The sequence below is a fragment of the Armigeres subalbatus genome, chromosome 1 (genome assembly GCF_024139115.2).
Source record: "Armigeres subalbatus isolate Guangzhou_Male chromosome 1, GZ_Asu_2, whole genome shotgun sequence".
Taxonomy (NCBI): Eukaryota; Metazoa; Arthropoda; class Insecta; order Diptera; family Culicidae; genus Armigeres; species Armigeres subalbatus.
Genome location: NC_085139.1, coordinates 201,023,915 through 201,042,566, shown reverse-complemented (window position 1 = coordinate 201,042,566; position 18,652 = coordinate 201,023,915). Strand labels below are relative to the sequence as shown.

At 43.6% G+C, this 18,652-nt stretch overlaps 1 protein-coding gene across 1 annotated transcript; it reads right to left on the bottom strand.

The window, feature by feature from the left end:
- Window positions 1-16,483: 16,483 nt before the first annotated feature.
- Window positions 16,484-17,192, bottom strand: LOC134206913 (uncharacterized). Its single transcript, XM_062682658.1, has 2 exons — window positions 17,039-17,192; window positions 16,484-16,977 (listed from the first exon to the last, which is right to left on the bottom strand). Exons 1-2 carry the CDS (start codon window positions 17,190-17,192, stop codon window positions 16,484-16,486), a joined length of 648 nt encoding a protein of 215 aa, XP_062538642.1.
- Between the last annotated feature and the right edge of the window lie 1,460 nt (window positions 17,193-18,652).

Here is an 18,652-nt window from a genome sequence, read left to right as displayed (position 1 = left end):
CTACCCTGGTGACATTTTTGTACGTGTACGGTATATTGAGGTATCCAAGGCAGCGATATTCCGTATTATCTGCCGTGCATACCCTGAGCTTCGTAGGTTGAAGTTGTAGACCATACTTCTCAGATAAATCTAACGAGTTGATCACGCTAATTCCGGCACCGGAGTCTAGTAGAGCGATTAGCTCGGTGTCGAAGACATTAACCCGTAAATAAGGACATTTCCGTGTTTGAATTTTTATCGTGTGTATTCGATTAATTGGGTCAAAGTTAGTTTTGGTTTGGGAATCAGTTTTTGGCGAGGAATGACCGGATCCCCAGACGTGCACTCCTTTACTGGTTTCCCTGGTTCCTGTCAAATCTTGGCTGTCTTGGTCCCGCACATTTTGGACATGAACGAATCGTTCTTCCGAGATTTCCACAGCCGTAGCAGAAGACCGCTTTCGTTTCCTTACAGTCCCTCCAGTTGTGCCCAATCTTCCTGCAATTCCAACAGACATTCTGCTCTGGTCTGGACGTACTTCCTTCACCGGTATTCCTATTCATCGGCCTCACATTTCGATTATCTGTCGTTGCTCTGACGATGTCTATTTCCTCGGGATCATCGCTCGCATACTCCGAAAGACTGTAATCAACGTGGTGTATGTTTCGTTGATTTCGTATTTCCGACGAGTACTGTAAGCTAGGATCCACTGCATCAATCCCGTGATTTAGTCTGGTCAAGTGATCCAAATCCTGAACGTGGATCGTGGCGATCTTCGAGCGATAGTGGTGTCTCATGTTATCCCACACGACTTCGAATTTGCGCCGCCTCGACAAAGGTTCCGATAACATTTTGTTCAGCCGTTCAATCTCTGACACAAGTGCATTAAAAGACTCCCCCCTCAATTGTTTGCGTTCCTGAATTTTCAACCTGATGCCCTGATCCTGATTCCCGCAGCGATAACGTATCCTATGCTCAAAATCTCTCCAGTCTATAAACTCGTCTACGTACGTAAAGAACCAGTCTGATGCTGGACCCTCCAGAATTAGATGGATGTCTCTTAGTAGATTCCTATCGGACACACCTTCTCGGACTGCGATCTTTTTTAATTTGTATAAAAAATTCTCTACTGACACTGACTTACTGTCTCCGGAAAAGGAGAGCTTCCAATGCTCAATCCTTCTATGCTGACGTAGGCCCCTGTTGCCTTGGTCCCCGTACCAGTCTGAACTGCTTATACCTCCTGCATATGCCCGCTCGTACTCTCTACGCGGTCTTTGGTGCGTGCTCCTGTTCCGGTAGTAAGGGCCGCTAACTCCGTTGTAGTCTTCAGAATCGCTACTGTTGCCATTCGTTGTCCTTTGAAAATTTTGAGTTTTTTGCCTGGAACCGTCCTGGCTGTTACGTTCACGCTCTGTATTTCCGCGCCTTGCTTCTGGGTAGCGCACTGTTTGATTAACGTACGTCCTATCAGTTGATTCGTAAGCCTCCAGATTGTCCTTTTGCTTGGTCTGTTCTAGTCGCGCTTCGAGCTTTGCCAGACGTTCCAGCAACTCTTCGTACGATGGCAGAACTAACGGTTTTGTACCCGTTTCCTGCTGTTTGTTCCCTGTTTTGTTATTCATCTCTTTCGGTATTGCCTCGGTGGACTTTAACCTGTTCGGCTCCCGTTTCTCTCCAGTAGTTTCTAATAGTTTCTCCGACTTGTTACTATCCATCTCAGTCCCCCAGCTGCCAGTTCTAGCTTCTCCTTGACTTCCACGCCTTCCGGTGCTTGTAAGGATTTGGGTGCCTTCTCTATTGTGTCCATGAGTGTTTCCAGCAGCTCTCGCCGCCAGGCTTCTCCTTCTTCGGACCCAGGCTCCCTCTAAGTACCCTATGGTAATAGTGCTTCAACCGTGAAATCAACCTCCCATCTGGTTTTTCCAGGAGACCTTTTGTCAGTTGATCTACCTGGCTCCTAATCAGGTCCACTTCCTGTTCGAATGGACAAAGTGGTCGGTACCGTCTTTTTTCTTGTTGATCTTCCTTGAAAAGCCTCCTAAGTAACCGAAGTTTTGACGACAAATCTTTCCCTTTATCGACATCCTGTTTCCTAATCAACAATTCATAATCAACCTCCTTCTGCGTTAGGTGGTCCGCGTACGGATTTGTAATGACCATTGTGTTTGGAAAAGGGTTAAGTTTATATTAAATCAATTCAATAATTTTATAGTTCAGTTCACTAGATTCAAAATTTGAAAATTGCAAATTTGTTCACTTAACTCTAAAACCTTAGATACTAGAATTCATACAAAATGTGTATATGTGCAGGTAATAGAATAACGATTCAACACTGTATAGTTTTAACACTCTGAACGCATATACAAAGGAAAAAAAATGTACAATTTTGTATTCTTTTAAACAAATTCCAAATAAATTCAATTGCAAAATTCCCAAATTTTAAGAAAATTCCGAAAAGCCTTTTAAACGTTGGGCGCCAAGTTCTAGCACGCCGTAGCGGCTATGGGGTCTCTCGACCTTGAATCCGTAAACGAGCGGCTTAAGCGCCACCTCAATCAACATTGAGGGCCGCCCGTCTGTTTTGTGCCCGGCAAGAATCCAAACCTCAGGGCAGGTTTCTTGAAAGAATTCAGTGGATGAGAAACGCACTAGCAAACCCGAACGGTTATAAAGTACTTCCGTTCTTTTTCGGCGAGATGACCGTCCCACGCGTAAATTTGCGATGGCTAGAGATCGTCGTTCGGTTAGTCACTGTAGCTCAAATTATCATCATTGGCAGAACCAACCTTCACAATTCTCCCTTCTCGCTTTAAGAACGGAAAAGGAGGGACTGAGTTTCCCTAGCAGTCCAACTAGGAGTAAAAATCACAAAATACGACAAAAAAACACTAACCGAACGACATCAAAAACCTTTAGTACCTAGACATTACAAACTCGTTGCATTTGAATGGGAAAAACATTTATTTTTGTAGGGCAAAACGGCAACGATTAACAAGCATGCGTTTATTTGAATTACAAACTTATCCTAGGATCATTTTACTTCCTCTTTTCCTTTCCTTTCTCTCTACGTTATCTTGTCTGTCTACTTCATGTGTGCGGTATTTATAATTTTAGCTAGCTTTCTTTTATGTGTGTGTCAATTCATTTACGCATGCGCATTTCTACTCACGGTACCGTGGATGTTTCCTGGTGCTCTGCTTTACCGACCTTTTTTGATGTGGCTCGCTGTCGAAATGGTATTGTGGCAACTCCACCAAGTGACCGCGAGGTTCGCGATCCGGCGAACGGACTGTTCGAGGATGGTTGGTCTTGCGGAGGAACGGTTACCAACGCGTGTCGTTGGACGCTGCGGATCGCAATGGCGATCGATGGCTGCTACACAATAGCGGTCGGATGGCGGGGTTCGGACAACAACGATGGTCGAACAATACGGCGTCTCGTGGAACGCGCCACCGAAGATAGCAACAAAATGGATTCCGCAGGCGGCCGGAGTGACAGCTCGGCTGCGGACGAAATAATTCGGTTTGAAGGTGGCCGGCGTGGCCAAGACGGACGCAATGGTGACGGTGCGGTCCCTTTCCGGTTCACGGACCAAAAGCCTCAACTCGGAGAGTTTTCAAAGAGCGCGTGTATCGACGAAAATGTTGGCCGAGAGGGTTGGGCAATGCGGTCGATATCCAGAGGTCGGTAGAGGCGTCGGTTCGAATCTCGTTCTCAAAAACTGGCAATAAGAAGCCGTCAAACGGCTTCTATTTCTAGGATACTCGCACAAAAATACTAACGAACCGCACAACACTCTTTAACTGGACTTTAGCCACAACAGATTCACGATACTAGAGACTAAAAAACTCGCACTCCCGGATCTTTCCACGGTCTCGGTTGAAAATCCAGTGTGGTCCCAAATTGCCTCAGATAGGTCGTGAGGTTGTTCGAATCGTGTCCGGGGTTGTTGAAGCTTCCCAAAGGCCATCAACCTTCCCGATCTAAATCCTTTACCATCATAAACCTACGACTGACACTGCCATCTCATTCCCTCATAACGTATCGGATCTGAAAGGGTTCTCATCCTTTTGAACCCTCTTAAGTCCCACCCTTGGTTCAGACGGTCGTGGAAGTTCACGAAGCGACCTGTGAAGCTTTTTGGCGGTTCATCTTAGATGAACTTGAACGTTCATTCTTTGAATGAACGTTTACGTCAGAACATTTAACATATATGCGTTGAGTGAACTTGTCAGGTGTCGAATTGGTATCTATATTGAATAATTTATACACAAAAAGATCTAATGAACATTGAACCATAACTTGAATACAAGATTTACATAACAAGAACCAAAACAGTTTAAATTAATTAATATCTATTTCATTCATTTACCGTAATCATCTATTATAGTTCTATTTACATATTTACAATAGCCATCATGCTACAACCTGCTCAACTTTTTCATTCAATTGGAAGAAAAAACAAAACAAAGCAAACTGACACATTGAAAAATAAACAAACCCAGTTTGCATATGGCGGCAGAATCTCCCGTTTCCTAGTCCGTTGCCGTCTTTTAAAAAGTGTAAAAAGTTCGTGTGCAGTAAAGTTTTAAAAATGTCGCGGTGGTCGGAGGATAAGTCGCTGGTCTTCGTGCAGCACTATGAGAAGTATAGGTCCTTGTGGGATCCGTCATATAAGGATTACCGGAACCGGGACATCCGGAACCAAGCTATCAAGTTGTTATCAACAGATATGGATGGCTCCGGAATAACGATGACGATCAATGATGTGAAGAACCGTATTGAATCCATCAGTACCACTTATGCAGCGGAGAAAAGGAAGATCGAGAAATCATAGAAGTCAGGCTCGTCGTCGGAAGACATATATCAGCCGTCATGCAGTTAGTACGAGGTTGCTAACCGGAAGTCAGCAACCATTAGACCAGTGTTCGAAAATCTGGTGAGATAAGTTTCTTTATTTTTATTTGAGAGAGATACATTCTTTGCAGAAAAACTGCGACGGAAGCAACCGGGTTTTGATTGTTCTATTATATAATTATATTATATTCTCTACTGAAATTTGTATCGATATACAGACAAATTACCCAACTTCGAAGTAAATAGTGCGCTGAATTCTCATGAGGATGCGCTAAGCAACGCATAGTTTAATTTTACAGAAAGTTCCGAGGAAAGTTCGGCCTGCTTCCACATCTTAATTATGTGCTACACCGACAATATTAAATTTTAGTCAAATATAGTTTTTGTCCGTTCATAAATTAAGTTATGGTGTAGGGGTTGGAGGGATTAAGGCCGTGCGTTACGATACATACAAAAAATTAAACCTTTCGTACAAAAAGTTTATTTAGCGAAATGTAATTTGTGAATGAACCCTTTTTCGCGGTTTTCGGTCGAGACGATTATTTAAAACAAGACGAAATGACTGTCGCATCTGTCGAAAGTAAATAGAACCATCAGAGCGTGTCCCAGATTCCAAAACAAAGAACATAAAATTTGGGATTTTTTTTTTCAAAAACTGCACATTTTTTGTATAAGTAAGTTCAACTGCATCTGACTTAGCATTATGCGTTAGATGTAGTATAGGAGTACAATACATACCGATACATCCAGGAAAATTCCATTTAATTGCAAAATCGTTCATTACACTTTTCCATTCTTCGGTAGATTTCGGTGCCTGTTATGGAGATAAAAATATATTCGTAGTAGCAATGTCGTTCTTTCTGTTTTATGTTTTATTACTTGATGTACTCCTGCAGAACTTCGTATATCGCATCCAATGTCTCCAACAAAAAACAAGAGATAGAACATTTCGGCACTCTGTATAAAAATTCTAAACTCCTAAAGGAATCACCCGTGGCCAGGCCAGATATCGCAGAACAACCTGCAATCGTATCGCTGGGCTGATAGCTATACGCATCATCCTGTTTTTGTATTTACACCTTCACCAGCAGTTCTTCAAACTGACTGGCACTCATACGAAATAAGTTCTTGAAATCCAATGGGTCCTCCATCCGCAATTCGTTCAGCAGATTTTGGGATGCTCCCAGCAACATCCTTCGTTCAATCCATGGTCTTACACATACTCTTCTTTTTTTTTCATTTCTTTTGTCAGATCATCAGCTAATTGTCCTGCCATTGCCGAAACAATTTCCAAAATTGCCACTCTCACTGTTGCGTTCCTGCAACTTGCCATTTTGAAACAAACTACTCAATTGATGTGCATGAACTTAACTGAAATCAAAATGGATTGAAAAGAATGTAAACCACATCTTTCAATTGAGTTGAATTCAAGTGATATGAATTCAACTGAGTTGATCAATTCACTTGCCCTGTCAAAACGCAGCATAATTGTCCATAATTTATTATTGCTATTGAAAAGGTATGCAATTATATTTCGTATCACCATAGCGGAGTGCGAGGAGATGGAACAGATGTGCCGTTCTCAAGAAACACGCAAGTTCTATCAGAAGCTCAGCGCATTCCGCAAAGGCTTCGTGCTGTGAGCCGAAATGTGCCGAGATAAGGATGGGAGCATCTTGACGGACGAACGTGTGGTGATCGAAAGGTGGAAGCAGGGAAGCAGCACTACGAGGAACATTTGAATGGCGCTGAAAGTACAGCCAGTGAAAGTCAAGGCAGCGGAGGAGATGCCTACGTCAGTTCAGCGGACGATGGAAACCAACCAGACTCCACCTTAAGGGAAGTTAAGGATGCCATCCAACAGCTAAAGACCAATAAAGCAGCTGGTAAGGATGGTAAGGATGGTATCGGAGCTGAGCTCATCAAGATTAGTCCGGAAAAGCTAGCCACTTGCCTGCACAAACTGATAGTCAGAATCTGGGAAACTGAACAGCTACCGGAGGAGTGGAAGGAAGGGGTTATGTATATGCCCGATCTACAAGAAAGGCGATAAGATGGAGTGTGAGGACTTTCGAGCAATCACCAACCTTAATGCCGCCTACAAAGTGATATCCCAGATCATCTTCCGTCGTCTGTCACCATTAGTGAATGAGTTCGTGGGAAGTTATCAAGCTGGCTTCGTTGACGATCGCTCGACAACTGTACGGCAAATCCTTCAAAAATGCCGTGAATACCAGGTCCCAACGCACCATCTGTTCGTTGACTTCAAGGCGCAATACGATAGTATAGATCGCGTAGAGCTATGAAAAATTATGGACGAGAACAGCTTCACTGGGAAGCTTACCAGACTGATCAAAGCAACAGTGGATGGTGTGCAAATCTGTGTGAAGATTTCGGGCGAACACTCCAGTTCGTTCGAATCGAGCCGGGTACTAAGACAAGATGATGGACTTTCGTGCCTGTTGTTCAACATTGCGCTAGACGGTGTCATGCGGAGAGCCGGGTGTAACAGCCGGGGTACGATTTTCAACAGATCCAGTCAATTTATTTGTTTCGCGGATGACATGGACATTGTCGGCCGAACATTTGCAAAGGTGGCAGAACAGTACTGAACTGACCGCATATCAGCCGAGATGCTCAAAGCTGACCCCATGACATCTACACAACTACTGCATCGTTTATTTCGTAATATCTGGGACACCGCAACTTTCCCGGTGGACTGGATGCAAGGTATCTTAGTGAAGGTGCCCAAAAAGGGTGACCTGACTGTATGCGATAACTGGCGAGGCATTATGTTGCTGTGTACCGTTCTCAAAGTTCTGTGCAAAATTATCCTAGCCCGGATTCAGGAGAAGATCGATGCGACTCTCCGTCGGCAGCAGGCCGGATTCCGTGCCGGAAGATCCTGTGTGGACCATATTGTCACGCTCCGCATCATTCTGGAGCAGGTCAACGAATTCCAAGAGTCCCTTTACTTGGTATTCATTGACTACGAAAAAGCTTTCGACCGTCTCAATCACGAGAATATGTAGGGCGCCCTGAGACGCAAGGGAGTTCCTGAGAAAATCATCGGCCTCATCGAGGCACAGTACGAGGCCTTTTCGTGTAGAGTGCTGCACAATGGGGTCCTGTCCGACCCTATCCGGGTCGTAGCTGGTGTGAGGCAAGGATGTATTCTATCACTGTTCCCAAACTGGCAACAAACAGAAGACAGTACTTCCGCAAATTTGAACAGATCCTTTATTGGTTTCTAGGATACGTTAAATTTTTCCTGTAGGGTTAAAAGTATTCATTTTATTACAACTACAAGCTCCCTGTCTTTAATAATAATTCGTTTACAACGTCTTTTTATGCTACTCACGTTTAGTGTCTTTTACAATGTCCCGTTATGTCCGGAAAGCGGTCCTGTACGGTACGTATGTGATATCTGCCTTAGTATAAGCCTGCAGGGATTTGGTAGGTCTATCACGCACTGCGTCACAATCTTCGATAATCGATCTGCGATTTAAATTTATTACTATTTAGTTTTAAGCCGTTTGATATCACTTGCTTTCAAATTCTATTACCTTCAATTCGCACCAATATTCTCACCGCTGTTACCTCTGTGCTATGTTCGTACTATTAACAACTAATAAGGATAATTTAAGTATTAGATTTAAGTTTAGAATCCAGAATTCATAATAATTTTAAAACTGCTCATAAAGATAATCTAATAATCGATGCCTATTCATTCGCTCATCATCAGTTTGTTTTGTTCCGTTTTCTGCGGTTCCTCATATAGCATAACTACGATAACTACTGAGCGTACAGTGACGCTGACTAATAGTGGGGGCATAGTATATAATGTACACGGAAAGTCCAATTGGATTTATATTTTTGTCATACATACATTACTGCTAATCGATGACAAAGGCGCGTACGCAAATGGCGTAACAATCACCGTTACTGTTCCTCATCGTAATCGATGAGATTCTGGTAGATGCGATTGCCCGTGAACCAAACCGCGGGCAGTTATGGCAGCCTATAACCATGGAGCACCTAAACGACTTCGAATTGGCTGATGACGTTGCACTCCTCGCGCAACGGCGCTCTGATAGGCAGAATAAGCTCAACGATCTTGCCGAGCGACCAACCTCCTCGGCAGATTTAGTCATCAACGTCAACAAAACCAAATCGTTGAATGTAAGCACGGTGACTCCTTCCAGTTTCACAGTAGCCGGGCAACCAGTGGAGAATGTTGAAAGCTTACAATATCTTGGTAGCCAAATGGCGTCAGGCGGCGGTACCAAGATCGACATAGGCGCACGGATAAAGAAAGCAAGGGCTGCCTTTGCGAGTTTAAGAAATATCTGGAAAAACAGGCAGATAAGTGAACGCACCAAAATACGAATTTTCAACTCTAACGAGAAATCTGTGCTGTTATACGCTAGCGAAACATGGTGTGTATCAGTGGAGAACGCTCGGTAGCCTCCTTTCAAGAGGCTCGGTAGCCTCCTCTCACGCGGCTCGGTAGCCTCCTTTCAAGAGGCTCCGTAGCCTCCTTTCAAGAGGCTCGGTAGCCTCCTTTCAAGAGGCTCAGTAGCCTCCTTTCAAGAGGCTCAGTAGCCTCCTTCAAGAGGCTCAGTAGCCTCCTTTCAAGAGGCTCAGTAGCCTCCTTTCAAGAGGCTCAGTAGCCTCCTTTCAAGAGGCTCAGTAGCCTCCTTTCAAGAGGCTCAGTAGCCTCCTTTCAAGAGGCTCAGTAGCCTCCTTTCAAGAGGCTCAGTAGCCTCTTTCAAGAGGCTCGGTAGCCTCTTTCAAGAGGCTCGGTAGCCTCCTTTCAATAGGCTCGGTAGCCTCCTTTCAAGAGGCTCGGTAGCCTCCTTTCAAGAGGCTCGGTAGCCTCTTTTCAAAAGACTTGAAGGCCTGTTTTCAAAAAGCTCGGAAAGCTCTTTTCAAGAGACTCGAAAGCTTCTTTCAAGAGGCTCGTAAACTTGTTTTAAGAAATTCAGAACCCTTATTTTAAAAGGCTCGGAAGCATGATTTCAAAAGGCTCGAAAGCCTCCTTTCAAGAGGCTCGGAAGCCTCCTTTCAAGAGGCTCAGAGCCTCCTTTCAAGAGGCTCGAAGCCTCCTTTCAAGAGGCTCAGGCCTCCTTTCAAGAGGCTCAGAGCCTCTTGAAAGGAGGCTACTGAGCTCTTGAAAGGAGAGCTTCAGCTTTCACCTTTTGAATCTTGATTCGACCTCTTGAAAGCTAAGTCTCTTGAAGGACTTTTTGAAAGGAGGCTACTGAGCCTCTTGAAAGGAGGCTACTGAGTTTTGAAAGAGGCTACTGAGCTCTCTTGAAAGAGGCTGAGCCTCTTGAAAGGAGGCTACTGAGCCTCTTGAAAGGAGGCTACTGAGCCTCTTGAAAGGAGGCTACTGAGCCTCTTGAAGAGGCTACTGAGCCTCTTGAAAGGAGGCTACTGAGCTGAAAGGAGGCTGAGCTCTTGAAGGAGGCTACCGAGCCTCTTGAAAGGAGGCTACCGAGCCTCTTGAAAGGAGGCTACCGAGCCTCTTGAAAGGAGGCTACCGAGCCTCTTGAAAGGAGGCTACCGAGCCTCTTGAAAGGAGGCTACCGAGCCTCTTGAAAGGAGGCTACCGAGCCTCTTGAAGGAAAGTTTCCTAGCAACTTGAAATCATGCTTCCGAGCCTCTCAAAATAAGGGTTCCGAGCCTATTTAAAGAAGTTTTCGAACCTCTTGAAAGAAGATTCCGAGTCTCTTGAAAAGAGCTTTCCGAGCTTTTTGAAAACAGGCCTTCAAGTCTCTCGAAAGGAGGCTTCCGAGCCTCTTGAAAGAAGCTTCCGAGTGTCTTGAAAAAAAGGCTTCCGAGCCACTTGAGAGGAGGCTTCTGAGACACCTAGAAAGACGCTTCCAGGCTGCTTGCAACGAAGCTTCTGAGCTTTTTGGTAAAATCCCTCATGTTTCTTAAATAGAAGCTTCCAAACCTTCAAATTCTGGATTTTAGTTCAGAAGCATATTTTTATCATATTATTAAACATTTTGTGTCAATCAGGTGGATAACATAGATTTTTTTTTAAATTGCTTCATTCGACGTTTTGTCCTTTTGTTCTTTTGTCCCACAGCTCTTCGCACACTGTGCTGGTTGTGGTTATAAAGTTACAAAGTTTTAGAATAAAAAGTTATCGAAACTTTATCAATGAGTTTTTGTTGGAATTGCAATACAACCGCCATTACGCATTTTTGTCCGAGGTACCCCCTGGGGCCAGCGAAGGTACCCCCAGGGGTACATGTACCCCAGGTTGAGAACCGCTGCTGTACACCTCCGGTGGTGTAAAGCGCCGACTTGAAAGATCTCCATCCTGAGCGTTGCCCGGCTATCGCTTTAACCTGTTGCCAGGTTAGATTTCGGTCGACTTCTATTATTTCTTTATTGAGGCTTCGCCGCCATGAGCCTCTGGGGTTGCCTCTACTGCGAAGTCCCGCTGGGTTCCAGTCTAATGCTTGTTTACAGATTTCGTTTCGCCCCTACGTAGAGTGTGGCTGACCCAGCCCCATTTCCGTTCCAGAATTTCTGTTGCTATCGGCCTCTGGTGACAACGACGATGGAGCTCGTTGTTTGAGATCCAATTGTGAGGCCACCAGGCCCGAATTATATACCGCAGACATCTGTTAATGAACACCTGCAGCCGTTGAGTGTTCTCCACTGCACAATGGTCCCAGAGTCGAATCTAGCGAGACAAAAATGTTTGCGCCAAAACTATTAGTTTTAGATATATAGTGTCTTTGGGAAAAAAATTTCATATTTTTTGACGATTTTTTTCCATGTAGTGAAATTAGGGTGGTACCTATATTTCAGAAGTTCATAATATCAACTTTTTAATTTTTTGGTAAAGACTTGTGCAATGTTCCACAAAGTTGTAGAGCAACTAATTTTGAGCAACTTTGCCGAAGAAACCATTTTTCTATCTCTTATAGTTCACAAGTTATGAGCTTTTCAATAAATACGTTAGGGCGGTCCCTTAAAATCGGTATTCTTCACATAACTTTTTATACATTCGGTTCTCGCATAAACTTTGTTCCGAGCACTTTTAGAACTTTTGAAGACGCACATTTTTGTTAAAGAACCATGGATCTATCTCTTGTAACAAAAAAGTTATTCGAATGAAAAACATGTTTTTTTCATAAGCGTATATTTCATAATGGAGCAAACCGATTTTCAATCTATTGGTTCTATTCGAAAGCTCACACTTTTCTGCGTTTATGGTGGAAAAACTGAGAGAGCGTTTCTTGTTTAAAGCGTTTTATTTCATTTTGAAAAAAATATTTTTTTAATCGAAAAATGGCTATAACTTGATAAATAAACGAGATAGGTCCATGGGTCTTCAACAAAAAGATGTGCTTTTGGAAGTTCTAAATGTGGTCCATACAAAGTATCCCTCAAAAATCAATACATAAAAATATATTTATAAAAACGGTTTTCGTAAGGAAATAAACGTTAGTTAGATCAAAGTAGGCTGGTCGACAGAGCGTATGATTTTTTTTGACGTTATTGTGCCTTGCAACAAAAATTACAACTTTCGTGATAATTTTCCAAAGCTCTCATAGATGTGAAAAATATCTCCGCACTACAAATAGCACGTGCTATCCAAGCATTCACCGCTAGGATGCACCAAATGTGAAGATTTGATTTTAACGTAATAGTAATAGAGAAATTTTAGTAGCTAACCACTGGTCATCTTCGCTGTCTCCCACTGGCGATACCAAAAAAAATCTAATCAAAACAAGATAGGCTTGTAACAAAGGCTATACTTCAAAAGTGACGTACTTTAAACGCTACATATCCAACAGAAAACGATGCTACTACCATTAATATGCATAGTAGCCTGATTTTCTGTTTGATGTTTAGCATGGGACACAAAAGACATGGCAGTCTCAACGCGTATGTAAACATTCAGTATGAATGAACCGGTGAACCGAGAAAATGCGCTCTCTAGTTCAGCCTACTTTGATCTAACTAACGTTTATTTCCTTATGAAAACCGTTTTTTAAAATATATTTTTATGTATTGATTTTTGAGGGATACTTTGTATGGACCACATTTAGAACTTCTAAAGACACATCTTTTTGTTGAAGACCCATGGACCTATCTCGTTTATTTATCAAGTTATATCCGTTTTTCGATTAAAAACATATTTTTTTTCAAAATGAAATAAAACGCTTTGAACAAAAAACGCTCTCTCAGTTTTCCCACCATAAACGCAGAAAAGTGTGAGCTTTCGAATGGAACCAATAGATTGGAAATCGGTTTGCTCCATTTTGAAATATACGCTTATGAAAAAAACATGTTTTTCATACAAAAACTCGAATAACTTTTTTGTTATAAGAGATAGATCCATGGTTCTTTAACAAAATGTTTGACTTCAAAAGTCCTAAAAGTGCACGGAACAAAGTTTATGCGAGAAATGAATGTATAAAAAGTTATGTGAAGAATACCGATTTTTAGGGACCGCTCTAACGTATTTATTAAAAAGCTCATAACTTGTGAACCATAAGTGGTAGAAAAATGGTTTCTTGGGCAAAGTTGCTCAAAATTAATTGCTCTACAACTTTGTGGAACATTGCACAAGTTTTAACCGAAAAATTAAAAAGTTGATATTATGAACTTCTTAAATATAGGCACCACCCTAATTTCACTACATGGAAAAAATCGTCAAAAAATATGAAATTTTTTTCCCAAAGACACTATATATCTAAAACTAATAGTTTTATGCAAACATTTTGTCTCGCTAGATTCGACTCTGGGACCATTGTGCACTGATACACACCATGTTTCGCTAGCGTATAACAGCACAGATTTCACGTTAGGGTTGAAAATTCGTATTTCGGTGCGTTCACTTATCTGCCTGTTTTCCAGATATTTCTTAAACTCGCAAAGACAGCCCTTGCTTTCTTGATCCGTGCGCCTATGTCGATCTTGGTACCGCCGTCTGACGCCATTTGGCTACCAAGATATTGGAAGCTTTCAACATTCTCCACTGGTTGCCCGGCTACTGTGAAACTGGAAGGAGTCACCGTGCTTACATTCAACGATTTGGTTTTGTTGACGTTGATGACTAAATCTGCCGAGGAGGTTGGTCGCTCCTTTCAAGAGGTCGGAAGCCTCCTTTCAAGAGGCTCGGAAGCCTCCTTTCAAGAGGCTCGGAAGCCTCCTTTCAAGAGGCTCGGAAGCCTCCTTTCAAGAGGCTCGGAAGCCTCCTTTCAAGAGGCTCGAAGCCTCCTTTCAAGAGGCTCAGAAGCCTCCTTTCAAGAGGCTCAGAGCCTCCTTTCAAGAGGCTCAGAGCCTCCTTTCAAGAGCTCGAAGCCTCCTTTCAAGAGGCTGGAAGCCTCCTTTCAAGAGGCTCAGAAGCCTCCTTTCAAGAGGCTCAGGAAGCCTCCTTTCAAGAGGCTCAGGAAGCCTCCTTTCAAGAGGCTCAGGCCTCCTTTCAAGAGGCTCAGGAAGCCTCCTTTCAAGAGGCTCAGGAAGCCTCCTTTCAAGAGCTCAGAAGCCTCCTTTCAAGAGGCTCAGGCCTCCTTTCAAGGCTCGAAGCCTCCTTTCAAGAGGCTCAGAAGCCTCCTTTCAAGAGGCTCAGAAGCCTCCTTTCAAGAGGCTCAGAAGCCTCCTTTCAAGAGGCTCAGAAGCCTCCTTTCAAGAGGCTCAGAAGCCTCCTTTCAAGAGGCTCAGGAAGCCTCCTTTCAAGAGGCTCAGAAGCCTCCTTTCAAGAGGCTCAAAGCCTCCTTTCAAGAGGCTCAGAAGCCTCCTTTCAAGAGGCTTGAAGCCTCCTTTCAAGAGGCTCAGAAGCCTCCTTTCAAGAGACTGGAAGCCTCCTTTCAAGAGGCTCAGGAAGCCTCCTTTCAAGAGGCTCAGGAAGCCTCCTTTCAAGAGGCTCCAGAAGCCTCCTTTCAAGAGGCTCAGGCCTCCTTTCAAGAGGCTCAGAAGCCTCCTTTCAAGAGGCTCAGGAAGCCTCCTTTCAAGAGGCTCAGAAGCCTCCTTTCAAGAGGCTCAGAGCCTCCTTTCAAGAGGCTCAAGCCTCCTTTCAAGAGGCTCAGAAGCCTCCTTTCAAGAGGCTCAGAAGCCTCCTTTCAAGAGGCTCGAAGCCTCCTTTCAAGAGGCCTCGGAAGCCTCCTTCCAAGAGGCTCAGAAGCCTCATTCAAAGAGGCTCGGAAGCCTCATTCAAAGAGGCTCAGAAGCCTCCTTTTAAGAGGCTTGAAGCCTCCTTTCAAGAGGCTCGGAAGCCTCCTTTCAAGAGGCTCGGAAGCCTCCTTTCAAGAGGCTCGGAAGCCTCCTTTCAAGAGGCTCGGAAGCCTCCTTTCAAGAGGCTCGGAAGCCTCCTTTCAAGAGACTCGGAATCCTACATACAGGCTTGGAAGCCTCAAAAAATCCTTAAAGTCTTGTAGGAAGTTTGATGAGTACTCGTTCACGGAGCAACGAAAATTTCAGACATCCTCTTGGAGAGTCATATATCTCGTTAGTTTTCCGGTCCCTTTTTTCATTTATTTTATGAATGACGCCTATTTTCATTTACAGCGATAAAATAAGGGGTACCTCAATATACGCTAAAATTCGAAGGGGTACCTCTCAAGAAAAAGGTTGAGAACCGCTGGTGTACAGGATTTATAAGTAAGTAAGTAAGCAGAACTGTACACCCGCCTGAAACGTGAAGCAACAAAAGTTGGACTGGTGGTGAATGCGTAAAGACAATATACATGCTTGTGGATGGAACCGAGCGTGACAGGGCCCGGCTAGGAAGCAGTGTCACGATAGACGGGGATACCTTCGAGGTGGTCGAGGAATTCGTCTACCTCGGATCCTTGCTAACGGCTGATAACAATGTCAGTCATGAAATACGAAGGCGCATCATCTGTGGAAGTCGGGCCTACTACGGGCTCCAGAAAAAACTGCGGTCAAAAAAGATTCGCCACCGCACCAAATGTGTCATGTACAAGACGTTAATAAGACCGGTAGTCCTCTACGGACATGAAACATGGACAATGCTCGAGGAGGACTTGCAAGCACTCGGAGTATTCGAGAGACGGGTGCTTAGGACCATCTTTGGCGGTGTGCAAGAAGACGGTGTGTGGCGGCGAAGAATGAACCATGAGCTCGCCCAGCTCTACGGTGAACCCAGTATCCAGAAGGTAGCTAAAGCCGGAAGGGTACGATGGGCAGGGCATGTTACAAGAATGCCGGACAGCAACCCTGCAAAGATGGTGTTCGCTTCCGATCCGGCAGGTATGAGACGTCGTGGAGCGCAGCGAGCGAGGTGGGCAGACAAGGTGCAAAACGACTTGGCGAGCGTGGGGCGCATTCGAGGATGAAGAGATGTTCAGATGTTAACTAAATAAATGAAATGAATAAAATGAAGTGTTTGATTATTTCAGCAATTAAGTAACTTCCATCGTATTGGGTACCATTGAGCCCAGGCATTAGACACGTGTTTAACTGAATTTGGAAAAAAAAACTAGCTGAAATAAAACAATAATGTTATATGAGATCGTTTGGTCGATCATGGATCATCGAATGTTTATTTTCGCAGGACCAATGACTCCCCACTACTTCCAGGCCCAATGAACTCTGGATGATAATGAGTAATAACTCATGTTTGGAGGATTATCTTATGTTCATTGTATTATAATAAGTAATCATTCTTGTTAGTGTCATCCTCATCTCGACTGCTACCACCTGACGCCTTTTTCTCAAGCAATTCTAACTTCCTTTGCTCGATCTCAAGCAATCGTGTGGATTGAGAGCTTCGCGTCAGTTTCTTCTTTTTGTGAGGAGCTGGTGCGCTGACTTTGGAATTTGACGATGTTGACGGTTCAGATACTTCAAACCAGCCAGGGGCTTCTTCGTCCAGTATTTCGATGTCCTCGTAGTGGACATCCACATCACCTTCATCAATTACCGTGTCGCTCGCTACTGCGTTCGGTTGCGGGGATGCCAAATTACCTGTTGTTTTTCTCGGCTTCATTTGCTCCCGCAAGAAATGCATGCATTTGAAGTATGGCCAAGATGTATCAAAATTTTCACCGCCTGCATCGCCGGATTTAGACACTGGCAGATTTTTCAGCACCTTGCCATACGAATCGCGCAAAGCTTTCCACCTTTCCTCCACTGTGTCTTCTGAAAACAAACAAAAACTAAGATTGCACGCTTTTAGTTTTCGTGGTTCGGAAATACTTACCACATGCATTGAACTCTTCGGCAATTTCCTGCCAACTTCTGTCAACTAGTATTCGGTTCCGGAAATTCCGTGAACGTTGCTCCCACAACTCCTTCCTTAAAAATACGGCAGCTATCAATAATTCACTGTCGATGTGCAGCTTCGTTTCGGCCATGGTAAACAAATTAAAAAAAGCAAAAGCAAACAACTTTTCACGCGATTTCCGCACTAAAAAAAAGCGCAATCACTGACTGTTCGCGTCCGGTTTGCGTATCGCACGAGAATTTGCGTCTATCGTCGCTTCGTTTCGCGCTTACTGTGGCTTGTTTGCTTTTTTCACCCACATTCTAAACGAACGGTGGTTGTTCGCGCGTCACCACTCGATCTGTCAAAATTCGCTTCGCTTCGCGTCACGTGACGCGTCCACTCTGGCCGGTACCTTAGGCGTGTTGAGAAAAAGTTCACATATGCATATTGCTCGTTATGCAGGGGTGAAATTTTTCTCAGTAATATGGGTCGTCAAGCTTTGAGAAGTCACATGAAGGGTAAAAAGCATTTAGAAAAGGCTACTTCCGCTAGCGGGTCTATCTTACTCTATGCTACCCTTAAGAAAGATGGGAGTAAACCTGAACCAAAGCATGTACCATGTAGCATGTAGAAATATACCCAAGACACTCAATTACCACGTCAAGTATCTTCCACCACGGCATCGTCGCTTGGACAATCCACGATGAATTGCTTTGCTCAAGAAACAAGTCACGGAAGCAGAAATCACGTGGTGCATGAATACGGTCATGAGTCATAAATCATTACGTTCCTCTGAAAAGGACGTATCTATAATGTGCCGCATATTTCCAGACAGTGACATTGCAAAGAAGATGCAGCTAAAAAAAAACAAAATAGGATACCCAATCATGTTTGGTGTTGCACCATTCTACAAAACAGAACTAATGGATAACCTGAAAAAAGTCAGTTTGCTGGTAATTGGATTTTATGAGTCACTAAATAAAATTACCAAAAAGCAACAAATGGACATTAACGTACGCTACTGGGACGAAGCTTCCAATTTGACCGTAACCAGATATTTGACATCTGAGTTTCTTGGTCGTTCAAGGGCGACAGATCGTCTTTTGTCTTTTAAGAAGGGCTTAAACAACTTACCATTGGAGAGGATTCTCCAGGTGTCAATGAACGGCCCTATTGTAAACTAAGCTTTTCTAAAAGAGCTGAATTTGGATATGAAAGAACATACAGCGAAGCTCTTGGAACTTGGCAGTTGTGGCTTGCACATTGTTCACGGTGCTTTTAAAAATAGTGTACGTGCTGCCGATTGCAGTATCGAAACTTGTTTGCGTGGTATCTATGGGAAATGTTCCGATCTCCATCTCACTGTACATATACATATCCATCTCATCACTAAACAAAGAAATACGGCACCAAATTCGTCGCTTCTTTTTGTCAACATGCGTGCTCACTGCTGAAAAAAATCACAAAAATAATAAACGAACCAAATTCCTTTCTATTGCTTTGTTTTTAATGGGATGGAAATAGGAGCTATGAGATGAAATGGCGAACCGTTCCCCTTCCGTTTTATTTTGATAATCCGTGTGAAAAAAGCTGTGTAAAAAAACCGTG